The sequence below is a fragment of the Orycteropus afer genome, unplaced genomic scaffold, assembly GCF_000298275.1.
Source record: "Orycteropus afer afer isolate SDZICR_OR568_19922 unplaced genomic scaffold, OryAfe1.0 scaffold00038, whole genome shotgun sequence".
NCBI classification, from domain to species: domain Eukaryota; kingdom Metazoa; phylum Chordata; class Mammalia; order Tubulidentata; family Orycteropodidae; genus Orycteropus; species Orycteropus afer.
In genome coordinates, this window is record NW_006921625.1 from 10,753,862 (window position 1) to 10,774,146 (window position 20,285).

Genomic DNA, 20,285 nt, shown 5'->3' on the forward strand with positions numbered 1-20,285 from the left:
ACAGCCCTCAAAGAGCTGGACCCTCAGCCAGACACGCCTGTTCCCCACCAGGGGAGGGAGGACCATGTGAGGGGAGAAAGGGTTGGGGTGGGGAGCAGGGAGGGCCTGTGAGGCCACACCCCTGAGTCGGGGGGGAAGGGAGGAAGGCAGATGACCTGCCTGGGGGGCTGAGTTGGAGTCATATGCCCTGCACCCCTCATACTGTCTAGGATGGAAAAGGCTGTTGGAACCACTCTCCCTGTGCATATTGTGAGGAAAGCATCAGCGTTGAACATGTCACCACAGGACAGGCCACGTATGCCACCAGGACAGCTTCTCACTCCCGCCTGCTTCTACATACCTGCCAAGTGCTTGCAGCAGGCTTCTCTCAGCAAAAGCCATCCCCTTGCCCTCCCCTCTCGACATCTGTCTAAACGCCATCACTCACAACAAAAATAAAAACACGTGACCGCGTGCAGATGGACACTTCCAGGTGAGCACTGGCAGGTCTAACTGGCCTCACATCCAGGACACCAGGAGCCCAAGAGACTTTGCTCAGGTGGCCACACACTGCATATCACAAGACATACAGACTGCATCCTAGGCGCTTTGGCAAGTATTTTCAATTCCTATGAATCCTTATACCAGTGGAATAAAGACATTGCTTTCTGATAATGTGCCATGAGGCTGAACCTCAGAAACACCCACATGGCCGCCTCCACAAGTTCTGGGGTGAAAAGGCCTTTGTTACAGTAGATTCAAATTCAGTGAATGGAGGGCATTCAGCCGTTGGCCTGTTCACCGTCCCCAGCGGCTACTGGATTTATCCTGGGACAAGCGAGAGGGGTGACATGACTCAGATGCAAACATCTGAGAGGGAGTGAGGTCACCTGCTAGCAGTGCCAGGTGGGGACACTAACTGTGCTCGCAGTGAGCTGGGGTCTCTACCCCCCATTTTCTTAGGAGAAAAGATTTTCTGAAAATGGGTATCATGGATCTAAACAAATAAGTAAAGAGGTTAAAAACAAAAAAAACAAACACAGTCCCCCTAGAGTCGTGGCATCCTCTTCTGAATCGTGATTAGTGTGAAAACGTGGGCCTGAAATTTGTGCCCGATCTTCCCTCACGAAGCGTATTAGGGGGGGGAGAGGAGACCCGGGGAGTGGCTTGTAAACGGATGCTGCTTTTGGGGTCTCAGACCGTCAGGACGGCTGCAGCGAGGCTGTAAGAAGGGTCCCGAGGCACAGTCCAATCTCAGCGAGAAAGGCTGCTGCGCTCATTAACAGTGTCCCCCACGTGGCCCCAGAGGAAGGCCAAGGGCGGCTGCACTGCCACAGGCTCTGCGCCCTCGCCTGGACCCTGATGCAAAGGCCGAGTGGGGCATTTTGTCACGTGCGCCTAGACTAGGATTTAGATTAGGGACCTGATTCCTATTCTGTGAACAAACACGCCTCCAAATTTCTTTCCGCTGAGCTGGACAATCCTCAGTTGGGTCAGATGGTGGCCGCTGGGTGATTACAATGGCTTCCCCCGGTAGGAACAAAGCTAAGGGACAGCCTGGTGGGTACTTCTCTGCCTCGGTGCCCAGGCTCTCTGCCCATGGAGGAACGTGCTCACATCACCACCCTCCCAACACACCCAGTCCAGAAACCTCAGGGCAGGCCTGAGCCCCTCAGGCTGGGTACTTACCTATCATCTGAGCAATGGTCTTCTCATACTCAGCCACTATTTTCCTGTAAGGGAAGTGGGCACATGCTGGAACCATGACAATAACCACGCTTATCCCACACGGGGGCCTGTGAGCTGGACAGCAACAGCGCAGGGACACAGCCGAACCCACATATCCAGGGTCACCTCCAGCCTCAGCCCTCTCCTTGCACAAACAAATGATTCATTCTCCTAGTGCATGACTCTAACCATGCCACCCTCTCTCCGTGTAAAACCTCCAGTGTCTACTCATAGCCCGTAAGAAAAAAACAACACAAGGTCAAACTTCCACTGACAACTGAAGCCTTCTGCAATCTGGGCCCGGTCTCCCTCCTTGCACGCCAATCCGTGAACATGGTGGCTCAGTGAGCACCAGTGGTTTCTTGGTTGCTCTGGGCTGTCTCACCTCCAGGCCTTTGCTTGTGCTGTTCCCACCCCCTCTCTATTTCCATCTGTCATAGTCTACTTGTTTCTCAAAGTCTAAGTCAAATCCTACCTCCTCCAGGAAGTCTTCCATGGTTCCTCCTTGGCAGTCCATGGCACTTTATCTGCACCTACCTTTTCTAAAGCATCTCATACACTTGGTACCATGGACCTGCTTCTTACCTCCTCTATTAGAGTGGAGGCAGCTCCTCAAGGCCCAGAGGCCACTTCTTAGTACCTGTGTGTGTGCTGTGTGTAAGGGTGGGGAGGGATAGGTCCGGAGGAGCAGCTCTTGGGTAGCCTCAGTAAACAAAAGCACTCAGAACACCTGCTCATAAGATGCTTCATGACTGCCCCAAGTGGAAGGACTGAGAAGTATGAAGAGGCCTCCCTCCAAAATCAAACTTCTTTTTTTTTTTCCTATGCTTCAGTTTTTATTTTAACTTTATTTTAAAAGCTTGTTTTACATTCAATGTTACATGTACATTTAGTTTCACTCCCCATTTACCATGTCCAGCCCTAACCCAGTCCCCTCCTCTTCCTACCCTATAACCCTCCCCCTGTGCCCCTCATATTTATGCATTCCTGTTTGCCCTGTATTTCCTCAACCTGAATGTTGGTCCTCTGGTGCCCCATGGTCCATTGCTCTATGGGATGTATTACCATAGAGTATGTGGGTGCGTTATCCTGGGTTGAATGGTCTGCATGTACATCTTGTTAACTATTGGGCTGAGAGCCAGCCCCTAGGGGTGCATTTTATTCCAGGTGCAGAATGTATTCCAGGGCCATAGCATTGGGGGCCTCATCAGACTTCCTCTGACCAGTAATTCTAGTTATTATTGAGTTTTAGGATTTTGTTCCACATTTTCCCTCTCACTCTATCCAGGATCTCCAGATTTGATCCTTTCCTGAGTGGTTGGCATTGGTAGCCGGGCACCATCTAGCTCTTCTGGTCTCGAGGGCCATCGTGTCCTAGGGCTGATTGCTTCCAAATGCCCTTGTTTTTTTTTGCATTCTTCTTTGCTTCCGACGCTAGGAGACTGTTAGCTGCATCTTAGATAGCTGCTTGAAATCTTTTAAGACCCCTGTCGCTACTCACCAATGTAGGATGTGGAACAAGGATTTATGTATTTTGTTGTTGAGTCTGGCGTTCCCTAGTACTATGGTCCTGAGCCTGTAGATCTACTGGATCTCTCTCCCATAGTGTCTAGGTGTCTGTGAGGGATTACTCTGCATCTGTCTTCTATTGTTTCTGTAATGATCGCAGGTATTTTATATCACTGGTGTCTGTGCAAGATTAGTCTCAGCTGAATCTGTCCTTGATCTAGAGTATACTCCTGTTCACTGACCTCCAAAGGAGCCTCTCGAAAAGACTGAGGGGTGTCACTTAAGTTATCCAATAATTATCCCCCACAAGAGAACCAAGAGCTGTTAGCCACCAGCAAATCCAGGTCTCTGATCCCAGAAGACTCCAAAGACCCAGGAAGCCTGAGCTGAAAACCCACCTCATTTCCATCACTTCCCTCCTGCTTTCTTCATATTTATCTTTCCACTCTGCGACCTCTCTCTCCTTGGTGATGATCTAGTATCAGGAAGAAGAAGAGAACGGTTAGGCCTAAATGAGCAAATCCAGATTTAAGCCAGTCAGAGACCAAGATAAGGAGAAACAGAACACATGTGGGATTAAGACTCACTACACAAGTTACATCCAGACAGCTTCCCCAAGCATGAGGAAGCAATGCGCCAGAGATCAGCCTTCCATAGGGCCTACTGGGGAGCAGTCAAAATGTGAACGTTTTCCGTGATAAATCACACAAATTCATGAAGGCCAATTAAACAATGGTATCTAGGAAGATCCAAGCCCACAGTTTGCCACCCATCTCTCCCTGTAGCCTTCTTCAGCATTCTGAAAGCCTGTCCACAAAGACGTGGACTTTATATGTATGTACGTTTCTCATTTACATATGGCAGAAACTATCTGTCCCCAATGTGAACATAGCCGGCCTCCTCGGGGCCACACACCCCTGTACCTCTGCTCTGGCGATCTGCAGAGCCGAGTCCAAGTCGGGGGGCTGGTACAGAAGGCCTGGGCCTTTCTCTGCCTCAGAGGCACCGATGCGTGAGTACAAAGCTGTCTTGGAGATGGAGACATCTGTGGAGTGGGCAGCCTCTCTCTGTGGAATGGTTTTCAATTTTTTAAAAAATAGTTAATGGTGATCATATGACAAAAGAAGACTGCATTCATCTCATGAATGGGTTGGTTGTATGGACTGGCAACAAAGGACACCAACAGCACGGGAAATGCGAAGACTAATGGATGGGAAGATGCTGGCACAATCCATGGAAATCTATCGTTCGGCACCTGTGCGAGCAGACAAAGAGGCTAATGGTGGTGGCCCCTGCAGCCTCAGGCCCCTGGAGTCAAGCATGTCTGGTGCCTGCTTATCAGCACCATTTATCAGACTCTGAGGCACTTAGGCACAACACCTAAGAACCAAGGTCATTATTCATCAGGCCCGGCTTCCCAAATGAAAGCTTGATGGTGAACGATGTTGAATTCTAGTCTATGTTTGTCTAGTTTTGAATAACTGCAGATTTGATCGTTTTAGTAAGACTGGCCACATTCCCATTTGGGGGCCATTTGTTTAACTCCATCTGAAAGGATGCTATCACATGAAGCTGAAGGCCCGCCACACTTAGTCAACAAGCTGGAGTTTCTGGCTTCCTTAAAGGTAATACAATATGGAGTCATGTTGCCATGAAGGCTGAAAACCAGATCAACGACAATATCCACCTTTACTGATAAGACCCTCAACAAGTGGTAGCATCCCAACCGGCACTGGTTTGCCTGTTGTATAGCCTCCTACAGAGGACAGACACGAACCCCCTGGGAGCAGAGGAGAGGTCTCTGGTCAGCCCTCCGCTCTCTGCACAAATGCCTGGTAGCTTCCAACACAGTAGAAATGCAGTGTTAGGAGTCTCTTCTATCAATGCGGATTGTCAGTCTACTTCTACTGCAAAAGACACATCAAACCAACCATATGCGCAGTCCTATTCATTAACCTCACGGAGCTGTTATGGCTGCCAAGGCAAACTCCACCCTCGTTACTAGAGCCCAACGCCACGTGAAGCAATGGTGTTCTAGCGGGCAGCATCTTACCGGGTCTCCCTCAGGAAATTTATGAGTCAACTGAGCGGTGAACGAACACCACCGTACAGTGGAAAGAGAGTGATAGTTGGGAAAACATGAGGACTCATCTTTTAAAAGGCAGCAGAAAGATTAAAGAACCAACAGTAGCAGAATTTTTCTCTTCTGTCACAAGAGTAGGCGAGCTCACCTATACAGCATCAGGGAGAATGTACTGGAGACTGGAGATGGCTTAGGAAACTCGAACGGAAGTTTAATGGATAGGACTGGAGGTTATTCGGTTAGGTCCAGTTAGTGGTGCACATGCAAGGTCACTGACATGACTTTGGTTGTCCTGGAAGTGAACTACTGTTGCTTTGATTCCACTGTCCCTGCCCAGGCTGGAATACGTAGGCTAACCCCGAAGGGGGACCTGGATGACGACCAACTATTCAGAGAAGGGAGCACATGGCCCTGTCCATCCAGACTCTAAACACACATTCACGTGGTAAAGGGGGCACCAGGACCTTCTCAGGCTTGGGTCTGAAAGAAACCTTGCTTTACAAGACACGTGACCCCAAGACAACCTCAGGAGCTGGCAGGTTCCTCTTGGAGAATGGTGTACCTGACGTTAGGGTAGAGTCTCACGCAGGGACTAGCTACTCTCTGCTGTTTGAAGTGGTTTTCAAGCTTTTGCTAGATAGAGAGACTTCTTAGAAAGTGACTGGGAAACTAAATGCCCAGTGAGCCAAACCTAACGTCTGCACTTAACGGAGAAAGTTCATCGAAGTTCTGGAGGGGATTCAAAGCAATGTGTTCCCACCACGCTAAGTAAAACAACATTTTACTCAAAAAGACTAGCATTTCAAAAGGAAAAGGACATTTGATGCCATCTCGGTCTAGCCCTTCTGAAGATGAAAAACTTGAGGAGCTGAGAGATTTAGCCGAAAGTTTTCAGAGAATGAGATTCAATTCTTATCCAAAACAAACCAACTGCCTGAAGCGCAAGACAAAACGTGTGTAATTAAAACTGACTTTATCATACTAGGCAGAAGGGAAACCTGATCAGTGTGGGCGTGGAAGGTCTCCATCTGAGCTGCACAGAGACCTCTGGAAAGCAAGGGAGGAAACAGAAACAATACAGAATGAGCTACGTCAATGCAAATGCCCACCACCATATGCAGGGCTCACCATCACCCTGCAACCGGCCAGCCCTCTGTCAGCTCTTTCTCAGACTCTTCTCATGGCTTCACGTCTCTCTACTTTTGAGCCACTGTTTTAAATGTCGGGCGATGGTGGTTTTGGGACAGAAAGTGAGAAAGGAAGACCCAGTGTCTGACATTACGCTGCCCAGACCTAATTCCTTTGTTCACCTGACATCCATGCATTTGCCCCCAACAAGCCAACACCTCTGTAAGAATCAGACATCGAAGATTAATTTTCCTCCCCATGATTCTTGTTCCCAAGATACTCAGAAACATCCTGCAGTCCTCGAATCCAGAAGCCACTGGCTTGAAGGATCATGAGCTGTGTCTGTTAGACACAAGTGACATCAACCCCCTTGTGCTAGGTAGCCCTGGGAAGGCCCTGCAGATGGGACACGGCAGTGCCGCCTATCCCGGTTGAGTTCACAGCTGCTGCACCCCTTGGCCTGGGGCCCCAATCCCATTTAGCCCCATGAGGACTCAAGAGAACTTAGTTCAAGCACAAGAAGAGTTACAAGGAGGCTGCAGCCAGACACCCCAGCTCCTCCGGACTGTCCCTCCTGCGATGGCTTCTTACTAACGAGACCGAGAAAACCAGCTGCATTCCTCCATGGCATCCCACTCTGTCAGCCTATAGGGAGGGGTAAGTTGAACTGCTCTAAGGACCAGCAGCCAGTCCACAGCGTATTAACCTGGATCTCATTCCCTCATCTGATTGTTTTGTTCCCAGTGACTTCATTTCTGCATCAGTGACAGTTTCAGACCACAATGCCAAAAGGACTGGGCTATATCACCTGCAGCTGCAATACACGGGTGGAGAAAAGAGTACATGGGAGCACAGCCGTACTTGCTCTCCCTGCACACCAGCGTCCCAAGGCCGTGAGGTGCGTCAGAAACGCACAGGACAGTAACCGGGCCAAGGTAAGTGCATCGCCCTGGAGCTGGTGAACTTCAGGGAGAGCACCTCTTTTCCATGGGCCCAAGTCACCAATATACTTTCTACAAGAAGCAGTGAGTTACTACGGTACAGAATCTCAGCTGTGCCTTATGAAACCTCTCTACCCCGTCCCTGCAGAACCTTCTCCCAGCATGCACTTCTGAATCACGTGAGGTGGCCTGGGCTCCGTGGAGCTGGGTGACAATATTTTCCAAATCAAATCAGGACACACGGTCTGGGGACAGGGTGTTACAGATAGTCAGCTCAAAATCAGTATTTACTGACCACCATCTCCCACACATCCTCAGACGAAGGAGTCGGGGACAGCCAGGCACTCCGGGACACTCTCTACTCAGAATTTTTCGGAACACGCTCAACCTTGCTTCAGACTTCTCCTGTCCCATATTTCTAATGGCCAAATTTTAGCCAATTCATTCTGCCTTCAAACCATTCCCCAAGAATATCAAGAAATAAATCTAATGGGAAGAAAATCCCCATTGCTTAATGCTTTCTTTGAAAAACAACAACAACAAAAAATAAACTTTCATAGACATTACACCCTTAGAAAAGGCGGACATGAGATGGACGCAGGTCTGTGGCTTGGTAGCAGGGATGTGAGTGATCTGTATTTATATTCTTGCCCCTGCCTGCACCCCTCTGTCCCCATCTGGACACCCACAGGTCACTGGGACTGGGAGATATGTCTGGGAGGGGTTTCCTCTGCAGCTCCAAAGGTGACTGCCCAGGGAAACCACGTGGGGCCCCTGTGCCTTGGAGAGACATGGAGAGAGCCCGGCCCCTCTGCCAGTGTGAGAGGGCAGAGCAAGAGGCTCCCACCAGCCCGCAGACCTGCGTTTTCATCCTCCCTAAGCCCGTGAATCACTGCCAGGCCTTGGGCTGCTTACGTGGCTCAGGTTTTCCTCCTGCAAATGGGAATCAGATCCACCTCCTGTGAAGAGATGCTGGGAGCGTCTGATCAGGTAACAGAGGCAAAATGAAGGGTTAGCTGACAACAGCTGCCGACTTTTACTCCACGGCTACTGTGCTAGGCACTGGGCCGCCCTTTACACACCGTCTGACACACCGTCCGCAGTCCTCACAGCAACCTGAAAACTCATTATCATTGGCCTTATCTTACAGGCTGAGGAGTCCTAGTGGTGCAGCGGTTAAAGCACTTGGCTGCAAACCAGAAGGTTGCCAGTCCAAACCCACCAGCTGCTCCACAGGACAAAGATGAGGCAGTCTGCTTCCTATAAAGATTTACAGCCTTGGAAACCCTTGGGGGCAGTTCCACTCTTCCTATAGGGTTTCCATGAGTTGGAATCAACTTGAGGTGTTTCTTTTACAAATGCAAACACTGAGGCTGAGACAGTCAAATACTTGGCCAAATCCACAAAGTACCACTGGGGCTCAAGCCCCGATTGGACTCCAGGGCCCACTTCTTTGCTTTCATGATACCATTCTACCTCTAAAAAGTATCACTAAATTTGCCATTATCCCCACCCTCCACAGGGAGCCTCAGCGGCTGCCACTTGCTAATTGACCTCAGGAAAGGTATGAAACCCCGTGAAGCCTCTATTTCTTCACCTAAGTGGGGACAAGCAATGTACTCACTTCATAGAGTTGCTGTGAGAACGAAGTAAGAGAAGACATGGGAGACACAGCCAAAGTGCCTCAGGGCCGGGGGGCCTTCGAGGGGCCCCCACACAGTCTTTAAGTGGGGATCCAGGGATGGATTCCAGTGGGTCTGTGGACACCCCGAAGTTGAGTACTATGTTTTGTTAGTATGTGTGTTATTTACTGGAAGTGACTCGACAGCAATGGGTTTGGGTACATTATTCTAGTGAGGTGGTCTCAGCCCTTTATCAGAATCATAAAGAGGGCTGAGGTTCCAAAAAAAAGGGACGAGCTGGTCTCTATCCATTTCATAGATGAGGACAGTGAGGTTCCATCATCATATAAGGTGAGGTGGCCCAGTGGACTTTGGACCAAAACCCAATATTTCAACCATAAAACCTAATCAGAGTGACTAGGTTATGATTTTTTTTTTATTCTGTTTAACCAGCATTAGCCAACATTGCGATGTTACGTTAGCTTTCTCTACCCCAGTGACGAGACACGTTAATGTCCCATCTTCTCCATTCCACCAGGGTCACCATCCTGCCAAACCAAAACCAGCCCCATTACTGTCAAGTGGACCTTGACTCATGGCATCCCCACGTAGGTCAGAGCTGAACTGTGCTCCACAGGGTTTCCAGTGGCCGTGACCTTACAGAGGCCAGCCACTAGGCCTCTCTTCTGAGGTGTCATGTCTCTGGGTGGATTTGAACTGCCAACATTTCAGTGAGTGGCCATACGCGTCACTGTTTGCACCCCCAGGACTCCAGTTAACCAGTAACCAGCTCCATATCAAATACTGCAGTTGTATTCAAGCCTTCTTTACCCTATTGTCTGGATACACATTAATTTCCTTTTCCTCCATTCAAGCAGCTTTACCATCCCGCAGGTGCCCTCAGTAAGGAGTTAAAGAGCTCTCAGCCACGTGCCCACTCCGCATCTTTGCAAGAGTTATGCTTTGAGCCTTGTGAAAATTCCACTGTCAGAGCCCGGAGTCGCCTGCCTGACCGACGGTTAGCAAAGCAGCACCTGGACCCTGGTGGCACACACGACATTCTGGAGAGCAGGCATGGGCAGCACACGGGTACCTTGGCGTCCTGGCGGCTGCGGGAAGCCAGGGTGATCTGCCTGGCCAGCTTCAGGGCTTCTATCCTCATGATGGTAAACTCTAACTCCTCCTGCCCGCGGGTGGGGTGGGAGCACACCGTGGGGAAATGCAACAAGACAGGACGTGAATGTTTCCCACATCCAGGAATGAACGTGCCACTTCAATGCGTCATGACAAGTACTCGGGAGGGACACATGTGCCAGGGCTCTTTCACAATTAACACCTCAGCAGATCATGAAGTACGTGTTCAATGCCTTTTTTAATCACCCGTTCGAATGTCTGTCGGGATGCATTGTACAGCTGAATAGGAAGGGAGTTTTAGAGTGGGATCAAAATGTTCGCTTGGATCGCTTTTCTTATGTTGTTTTAACGGAAAGTTGGCACCTCTCCACGGCTGGACCCGTGGCTCTCGCATGACTGTTAACCATCTCCCTAGGTCCTCGTGGAACGTTCTAGTCTAGAGGGCATCAAATTAAATTGTCAAATTGGAACCACAGCACAGACAATTGCTTTGGTGCCAGATGTAAGACCAAGTCCAGATGTTATCTCAACGGGAGTCTGAGGTGGCCTTGTGCATATAAATAGCTTAGCCCGGTGATGACCTCATACCTTCAGTTTGGAGAATAAATCACAGAAACGCTGGGGCTGTCAAGAGTGCTGAAAAATGACTGCTTGGGCCCAGTTTCCAAACTGAGGTAGAAATGGTTTGTCAAATAGGTAAATCACACAATTTCTGTAATTTTGGCGTCTTGGATAAAGAACGCCACCTATGGGTGTTTGAGGGGAAGCTATTTCATTGGGAACTAGAAGTTCCTCATTAAATCCTGCCTCTTCTCTGGGGGCTCAGGGTTCATTCTCTACTGAGGTTTTGACAGACTTCTGAAAGGTCCCATGTGGGCTACAAACCTGAAGTTTCTGAGCAAATAGTGGGGGGTTCTTTTCTGCTAAGTCGGGTTCCAGGTAGTCAAGTGCACCACAGAGAGAGGCCGGACGACCCAGTGTGCTGAGGAGGGCGTCCGCAGAGACAAAGGAGCCCTCCGGAGCTGTCTGAAGGCCGGCAGACAGGAAGGAGCACACCGAGGAAAAAGAGAGGACAGCAGAGAGTGACAATGACTCCAGGCCAGGACCATGCACCCAGCTGCTGGACATTTCTGTCTTAAGGCTAAAGAGAGTGTCAGTGCTTTCCTCCTCCCCTGTGCTAATTACCACATGCTGACAACGGGACCTTAGGGGTGGCAGGTCCAAGCCCCTCCCCAAAAGTACAGCCCTAGGTGCCCCCCCCACCGCCATGCCACCCATATTCTCTAACCATCTCCAATAACCAATCAGGGGGAAGGAAATGTGTTGTTGACATATTTATTTGAAAATCTCAGGGGAGAGATGGGAAGGGCTAGCTAACATAACTCATCAAGGAAAAGAAAGGGCTCAAGAGAAAGAAGGACTGTTTATGCACAGGGAGGCAGCTCAGGGGACAGGAGTGCGTGGAGGATGGCTATAGGGAAGAGGTAACTATCGGGAGGAAGTGGGAGGGGAGCTGTTGCCTTGGGGTCAATTGTAGTCGATGTCATGAGACAACGTGTGTGTGAACTGCTGTATGGAAAGTGAATTTGTTCTGTAAACTTTCACCCAAATCACAATTAAAAAAAAAAAAAGGAAAAAGAAAACGCCTCAAGTATGAAAATCAAAGCAACTGAGGCTTTGTTTTGGTAAAGGTCATTTTAGCGGAAAAAATAAAAGGAAAGATAATTTCAAAGGAACACGTGTCTCCTGGCAGATCAGAAAGCCGCCACCGTCAGCGGTCAGCTCTGCAGCAGCTGAACCAGACGCAGGTCTTCAAGGCACTTATTTGGGATCATTTGCAGCACGTCTAGACCTCTGTCTGCTCACTACTGGTTGTCCAGCATCCAACCCTCTGCCAAATATTTGATACATGAGGTAAATAGACGGTCTACTAACAAGGAAGAAAAAAAGCATACACTAAATCAACAACTTCAAACCTTCTTAGGAATTGCTGGAAGGGAGAGGAAAGGAAGAAAAATAAAATCCACCTAGAAGGACGGTCCGTGTTCAGCGTGTGGACGCACTCCACAAGCGTATCACACACCATGGGGAGACCACAGATGGCAGCCCCCCTCTAGCACACAGGCCTACAGATAGACACGTGTAATGGTGCGTGAAGGTGAGAGGGCCGCGACCTGCAGGACCTCACTAGGGCTGGGAAGGGTGAGGTGTAAGTCCTAGTTCATACGCGTGCAAGTCAATGAGGCCGGCAGGAAAGGACTGGCCCAAGGACGGGCTGGTGCAGGTGGTGACTGAAGATGCAGGACAGGGCAGCGTCTCATCCTGTTGTACCTAAGGCTGCCAGGCGTAGGAGTCGACTGGATGGCAGCCCCTACTGATCTATCTGCCATATTTTTCAAATACACACCCACGCATATAGTGCCCATAGAAAACCAATGTGTGACAGGGTTGCACAGATTGCAAGAAACCACATAAGTCATGCGTTATCTGTGTAAAAATACAGTCTCTATCTACCTATCTATCTATCTATCCATCCACTGGAGGGATTTCTCATAGCTGAGGCCCAGGAAAATCAACTGTTCCCCAAAAGGAAATGTCCCCCCTACCACCCTCGGCCATGTGCCGACCCGCTGCCCTGCAGAGGTGTTGGCAGGGTACAGACAGATGACTGCTCCGGGGCAGAACGCAGCCAAGGGGCCGAAAGTGGAAATTAAAGAACCTTTAGTGCAAAGAAGCACCAGGAAGACGGGTGAGACCTGCAGACACACATGGGGAGCGTGGTGAGCCTTTCACTGGTGAACTGGGGGCTCCCAGGCTGGCTTCTGGGGTGTGGGGTGTGGGTAGGGGCCAGCAGAGTGTTGCTCTGAAGGCTGGCCCTCTTGGTGATGGAACCCAGCTGGCCCAGCCTCATCCCCAGTGACCTCAGTCCCCTTGACCCCCACTTACAATTTCAATTGGGTCTGAAGTGGTCCCCAAGGCCATAGCCTCCAGCTCTTTGGTGGTGGACTTCTCTGGCACCTGCGAGTGTGGCTCTTGGCTGGGGCCCAGCCCTCGTGGGATGGGATGCTGGATTTTGGCCCCAGCATTCACAAGGGCTTCCGTCTCCTCAAAGCTTGACCTGGGGGGACAAAGGGCACCTTTAGAGTCTTTGTGTTGGAAACTTCAATGGGCCATTACGCACGGGCCACGGCAACATCCTGAGAGGTCCTGCACTTGCAGGGCTGTGTTCCCTGAAGGCAATGGAGCAGGTCTTTGGTGGCTAAGGGCCTCCAGACTTTGTGGTGCAAGGCAGGAGTGGTCCAGCTCCAGCCCAGGGCTTGCCGACAGGGGAGGTGGGGAGCACGGATGCCACTGGCTAAGGGGCTTGGGCTCTGGAGCTAAGGAGACGGTCAGCTGCTGGCTGTGTACCCTGGGGAAGTGACTGGGTAGCATGCCTCAGTTTCCCTTTCTGCAAGATGGAGCCGATGTCCCTTCTGTGAAGATGAGACGAGGTGCCACGCATAACGCACCCCGTGGTGCCCGACAGAGCCACTACAGTGGCGGCAGCAGCAGCATCACTTTCACCATCTCGAGCAGACGGTGGTCTTCACGGTCCCCAGTACGTTTGGGAAGTGAAGGCTGGAGCTTTCCCTGCTCAATGAAAGCGGCAGGCAGGAGAGGCCAAGAAGGGCCAGATCTTAGAGCAATGTCCCACCCTTACCCAAGCAGGTGCCCTCAGCTTAGGACCCGACTTCTGATGAATGCTACTACTGACGTCTCTATCAACGACCGATGCTGACTGGACACTGTGTGTGCCTGGCACTGTGACTGTGCTGCCCAGCAGTCTCTCCATTTCTTCGCCCAATGGCTTTGGGAGACTGGTGTATGTTTCCCTGTCACAACGCCGAAGGATCCTCTGTAAGACTGAGGACCTCCTCACATCCCTGTGAGGTCGACACTATTGGTACCCTTGTCTAACGGGCGGGGAAACGACAGAAGAGGGAGGTTACACCCCCCCCACATCCGTCACACCATCAGTACACGGTGCAGGTGGGATTCAGGCTCCAAGTGTTTTGTCTCACTGCCTCCCTGATGGAAAATTCACAAAATAAAGTCGTCTGAATGTTGGGGGTGAGGGGCGGGGGGGCTTTGGCTTCAGTCCAAAGGGCAGACATGAACAAAGCCTATACATTTGGTCCGTGTGGCTCCTCAGACAGCAGGGTAGGCAGCCTTAACACACGCGGAGAAAACGAAGTCAGAGCCCAGTGTGAAGGTGAGCTGCGCCCTGACCCAGGACTCTCTCACTACATTAGTCATACCCGGAACACGGCGCTGGGGAGTCAGACATCCGGATGGGGGGAGACTTGACGGGGCTCTCCTGAGAAGCATCGAACATCAGGTACAAAGCCTGCTTCTTGGGGGCATCGTCATCATGCTGTGGAGACCCAAATCACATGTCAGGGGTTGAACTGTGTCCCCCCAAAAAACCCCTGTACCTGTGAGTGTGATCTTGTCTGCAAATAGAGTTTTCCTCCTGTCATTTAATGAGGTCCCATGCAGGGTGGGTGTTAACTCAGATGTAAGGGACCATGGCTCTGAGCATGTGGGCAGTGACAAGGTCCATGCACGGTGCCCAGGCAGCTCTGATCTGTGTGATGTGATACCCGAGTCAGGTGCGCTTATGGGTACATCTTCCTACCCCAGCTTCTTACAGCAAGCTGTGGTTAGAAGCAGCAGCCCGACATCTACAAACGATGCAAGGAAAGACAAAAAGCATCGTGGCTGGGGCCACCAAGTGTCCTGCCAAGCACTCCTGGGCACCTCAGGCCCTCGAGGGCAGTGATAAACTGCGGCAGGTGTGGGAGGTCACACTCCGGAAGCAGCTGTGGCAGCGGCAGGTAGGACGCCAGCGGAGACAGCTTCATCACAACCATTTAAAATGGAGCAGGGGAGTAGAGGCTTCCTCCCCAGAGAGAAGCTTCAGCTACACTGAGAAAAAGCAATTGGTGTAAACACCTAATACTGTATCGTCAAAACCACCAAGAACTCTCTTTTCTTAGGACCCAGGTTAGTCTTGCTTCCTCAGTGTTACGGAAGTAATTCTGCCAGGAAGCTTAATTGCCTTCTGTCTCCCTGAAAATGCTACAAGAAGGTGAAAGAGCACAAGTCCCAATGCCCCCGTTCACCCTCCTGTGCGCTCTGGCTGCTGCGTCACAGGTGGCCCTCGAGTTGGAGTCTGAGCTCCAGGGGCGCTTTGCACAGGCCAGGAGGCCACTGCAAGACACTGGGGGAGGGGAGGGAGTCCCCTGACTGGTCTGAGGCAGAACTTACAGGTAAGGAGGGGCCAATCTTCTCCATGTATTCGATTTCATAGGGGTTTCTGTAATCCAACTCTGCAGAGAAACAAAAGGCGGGGTTAGGGCCAGAGGAAATCACGGGGCAATCTAGACCGGGAAGGGTGGGTCCAGGAACAAGGCTCTCAGCTCCTTGAGACTGAACTATGGAGAGAGCCCAAAGGGGTGGTTCCGACGACCGGCAAGCCTTTTGCTGCAACGAGACTTCCGACCCTGGCAGAGTCCCAAGGAAATGAGAGGGCGTGAGCAGGCACACATTGGTGGACAAGGTCAAGGGTTTTGCAGTTTTCAGAGTGGAGAGTGTGTAACTTTGGGGTGCATGTTTTCTCTGCAACACTCACATAAAACATGGAGGATCCACCCATTTGGGAACTAGACCCATGGTGGTCCCTGACTGAGAACTGAAAGCAAGGAAAGACGGACACTGTCCCTTCAGCATGGCTTGTGGAAGAAGCTTCACGAATTACTGGGACATGTTCTAAAATCCCACAGGGCTGGTTGCAGACAACTTTTCAGATGCAAAGACCACTCAAAGGCCACTGGTGGAGAAATGGCCTAAGGCAAACTGACTGGAGACTTCAGGCTGCCAAGAAAATTCCAGACACCCTCACGGGAGACTACAGACCCCTCAGCCTGTCTGGGTTACCAAGCAGTTCCATGTGCAAACCCCGGTCAGCCACACAACTGAACTCCCACACCACATCCAGTAAATGGATTCTGAGCACCCGTTATATGTCGGGCACTGCACTGGGTACAGTGGACATGGTGGTGAACAAGACAGGAATGGGCTCCGTCCACGCTGAGGCCGCCACCTGCAGCTCCTCTAAGATGGATCTTAAACAGAAAACCAAGCTGGGCCACGTGACCTGCTCACAAGCCAGCTGTCCATGAAACCTAATGCCTTTTCTATATACAAGTAAACAGAAGTAGCCCTTCTGGCTCAAACCCTTCTCGTTCTGCTGATTGTTGAAGGCATCATTTCAAATATGATTCTTTCACAATAGCTTTAAAATGGGATCTTTTCTGGAATACTTTCCCAAAACCTGCTAGGTGTGTGTGGTTGTAGCCAAACAAACTCGAGCAATGAAACATGCGAACACATTTTTCAGGTGTCTCCAAATTTCCACCATGAGGCAAACGCATGCTTCTTTTGTTATTGGAGGTATAGCCTGCTCATGGAATAAGGATGGATTTGTGGCTGACCGGCTGACAGGGCTTCCTGCTTCCAGAAGGCCGATCCTGTGACCGTGTGTCGCTCTGAGCAAAGACTGGAGCACAAACCAGCCACTGCTGGGCTGCAATTTAGAAAGAGGGTCTGTAACGGCCATGCAAACAGTGCCCAGGCTGTGCCCCAACCTACCACACAGAAGCATTATTTAAGAAGACTTAATCTCCTCCTCTTCAAAATGAGAAGCACGCAAGGGACAGTGGTAGCCAAGGTGATTTCCAAGGTCACCTCCAGATGTATCACTTTCCAGGTTTAGGACTCCAGGATGATCATTTTCCTGCTCTATCCTAGACTAAAGAACTCTGGGGGCGCAGTGGTTAAGGCATTCGGCTCCCAACCAAAAGGTCAGCTGTTGGAACCCACCAGCCACTCCATGGGAGAAAGATGGAGCAGTCTGCCTCTGTAAAGATTTATAGCCTTGGAAACCCTATGGGGCAGTTCTACTCTGTCCTATAGGGTCACTGTGTGTCAGAATCGGCTCAATGGCAATGGGTCTTTTGGTTCATTGTAGACTAGGAGTCCGGGTGGTACAAAGGGTTAACATGCCTGGCTGCCAATGGGAAGGCTGGAGGATCAAGTCCCCCAGAGCTGCACTCTGGTGCACATGGCTGCCATGCATTGGAATTGACCTGACAGCAGCCAGTGTCCTGACTAGGTGAAACCAGCTGCCCCTCTCCCAGGTACCCCACTGCTATTGCGAAGTCACGACAGGACCCTAAGTTATGTCATAAAATCACCAGCACACACTGTGATGCTTGGAGCACCAAGAATGCACCAAAGAAGCCAAGGGCCACAGGTCAGTGCCCGGCTTTGGTTACCAGCTCACCTCAGTGACCCATCCCTCCTGGAACCTCAGCTCACTTCCCAGCGGCTGGATCTGGGTGAGCTTCGGGTCACTGACCTCACTGAACTGCTGGGTGTCTGCCTGCCAAGGTTTCCTGTCCTTCTGCCCAGGGTCCCCATTCTTCCCTCTGAGGCAGCTTCTGACAGCAGCCAAGTGGGATTTCTGACCATCAGAGAAATGTGTGCACTATGACAAGACTGGTTTAGATGGCCTGCTGGCTACAAGGGGACTCTGACCCCAGGTGAGTGACAGATACCTGGAAGGCTTTGGACCGTCTGGTCCTCCTGCATATGACCTGCCATTTCCAGGCATAGCCACCCTCATTTATAATTTACAAAATGCCCTGAGCAGGTTGTGTAGAAAACCAAATGCCCTTTCTCATCAAGAGAAGGAGCCCTGGTTGTGCTATGGTTAAATGCTCAGCTGCTAACGCGAAGGCTGGCTGTTTGAACTTAGCTGGTAGCTCTGTAGGAGGAAGACCTGGCAAACTGCTCCCTATGGGGCAGTGCCACCGTCAAATGGGGTCACTGTGTCTCAGAATTAACGTTACAGCACCCAACGACACCACCATCATCATCAGGGTAACCTCTGCTACCATGTTTCTTGTTTGTTTTACCTTTTTTATTGTGATTGGAATCAAAGTTTATAGAGTGGACCTCTGCTACTTGGAAGAAACACTTTACAGAATATGATTTTCCAATCCCACTCACCTGTTTCACATTCTAGGCCTCAAAGGGTGGGGCTGACCCCACATGCACTGTAGCCCATTTTCACAGGCCGTGGAGAGGAAGGCCAGCTCTGACAGCAGCAGAGTCTTCACATCTGCTATGGATTGGACCATGTTGCCCCCAGCACAGGTGTAAATCCTAACCTCTATGCCTGTGGTTATAATCCCATCTGGGAAGAGGTTGCCTTTGTTATGTTAATGATACAGGATTAGTGTAGGGTAAGTCTTAAATTCATCCCTTTTGAGTTAGACTAGAGTTCATTAAATAAGCAACCTAAAGAAGCTGAGATGGGGGGAAAAGAGAGACCAAACTACATGAAGATGGCCCAGCAACAGAAGCTGAAGAGACACGGCCCTTCCTCCGGAGCGGACAGAGAAAGTCAGAGCTCTGAATGTGCACTTCGGCCTCCTAAACAGCGAGACAATAAAGTTCTGTTTGTCAAACCCACCCACTGCTACTGCTGTTATGGCAGCATCAGAGACCCAAGACAACACCTGGGCCGGGGTGCTGCTAGAGAAAGCTGTGGCTACTTCCATCCAAGAGGGTCAGAGTACTTGAAATGGGTACTGTCGCTTCTGAGGGGTGCCTTTTGGTAACTCTTTCATACCAGGGCACTGCACAGTGAGAAGGCGCAACTGCAGTTTCCCCTGGACTCTAAGAGCCAGCGCTTTGTTGGGGGATCCGAAGAGCCCTGGGCGGAGGCCAGGGGACGTGGGGAAGTCCAGACAGATCCGCATCCCCAGCAGCAAGGAGGCCACACCTATATGCTGACCTAGGAAGTGGAGTCAAAGGGCTTGCATTTGCAGAACAAAGTGAACTAACTTTGGGAGGGGAAGGGGGGAAGGGGGAGTTATTGTGTTTGAGGGGTCCTGAGATTCTGTTCAGAGTGATGACAAAGGTTTGGGATAGATAGTGGTGATGGTGGCACCACGTGGTGAGCGCAGGAATGAATGCCACTGAATTGTACACTTAAAAATGGCTAAATGGCTAATTTTATGCCATATACATTTTATCACCATAAAAAAATTTTAAAATGAAATGATTTACAGTAAAAGCCCTGCAATGTGTTATACAAAAGTAAGGGGTTGTGACAGGGTAGAGTACTGTTCACTGCTAGTATTTCTGAAACATTAACATATGTGATGAGGGACAGATGAAGAGCAAGGAGAACACCCCTTTGGTAGGAGTTGGTGCTGCTTCCAACTTCCTCACCGTCTCCCTTGTAAATGACTACAGGGTCACAGTAACAGCATCTATCATCAGTTAATTAGTGGAAAAGGACACAGTCCCCTCTGTCTGTTGTAGGAAGGAGGGTCTGGTGTAGCTGGGTGTGAAATCAAACAGGAATTCCAGGTGACTGTCAAGGGATTGTCCAGATGTGGGACCCACAAATTCTCCCAGATTCTCTTGGGCCAGAGCTTCTCAGAGGCTGGCCAGCCCAAGGTTCCTAGTCTGTTCATCCCTAGGGACCACATGGATCGAAAGATTGTGGCATTTACTAAGCCATCATTCCCAGAAAATGTTTAAAATTATCCATCAGAACTTTTAATTAGCAGGAGACAATCCGTGCTACTGCAGTGAGTTGATGTAATCACAGCCAAGCATGGTATGGTAATTAGCTGGACATCTTCCTATCTGGTTCCAGTGAGGGTTTCTGAAAGATTAAAGACAACTGGAAGCTCTTCATTGCTGCTCTTGTGGACCCAGCGAAAGAAGCACTGATTGGGTTCAACAGTCCCATTTTACAGATGATGAGAGAAGCCTGCCCAATGTCCACGGAAACAACACAGTGGGCAGAGGGGTGGCAGTTACTTAGGCTGGCCTGATATTCATAGACCAGCCACACAACACTAGGCAAGTCACTTAACCACTCAAAGCCACTCAAACATGGAGAACTGAAGAAATCCTCTCTACAGAGCTGGGAGGATGGAATGAAGTCATGTATGGAAAATACTCCACACAGCACCTAGCTCAAACAATGTCCAACCAACAATAGCTCCAGCTTCACTGTCATCATTTACAGAATCA

At 50.3% G+C, this 20,285-nt stretch overlaps 1 protein-coding gene across 1 annotated transcript in view; it reads right to left on the minus strand.

The window, feature by feature from the left end:
- Positions 1 to 20,285, minus strand: part of TACC2 (transforming acidic coiled-coil containing protein 2) — a 158,785-nt gene that overhangs the window by 8,247 nt on the left and 130,253 nt on the right. Inside the window, exons 9-16 of the mRNA XM_042780410.1 lie at positions 15,435 to 15,496; positions 14,423 to 14,538; positions 13,071 to 13,242; positions 11,010 to 11,150; positions 10,084 to 10,173; positions 4,140 to 4,283; positions 3,615 to 3,691; positions 1,669 to 1,712 (exon numbers count right to left, since the gene is read on the minus strand). Coding sequence (XP_042636344.1) covers positions 1,669 to 1,712; positions 3,615 to 3,691; positions 4,140 to 4,283; positions 10,084 to 10,173; positions 11,010 to 11,150; positions 13,071 to 13,242; positions 14,423 to 14,538; positions 15,435 to 15,496 — 846 coding nt within the window. The remainder of the gene's footprint in view (positions 1 to 1,668; positions 1,713 to 3,614; positions 3,692 to 4,139; positions 4,284 to 10,083; positions 10,174 to 11,009; positions 11,151 to 13,070; positions 13,243 to 14,422; positions 14,539 to 15,434; positions 15,497 to 20,285) is intronic.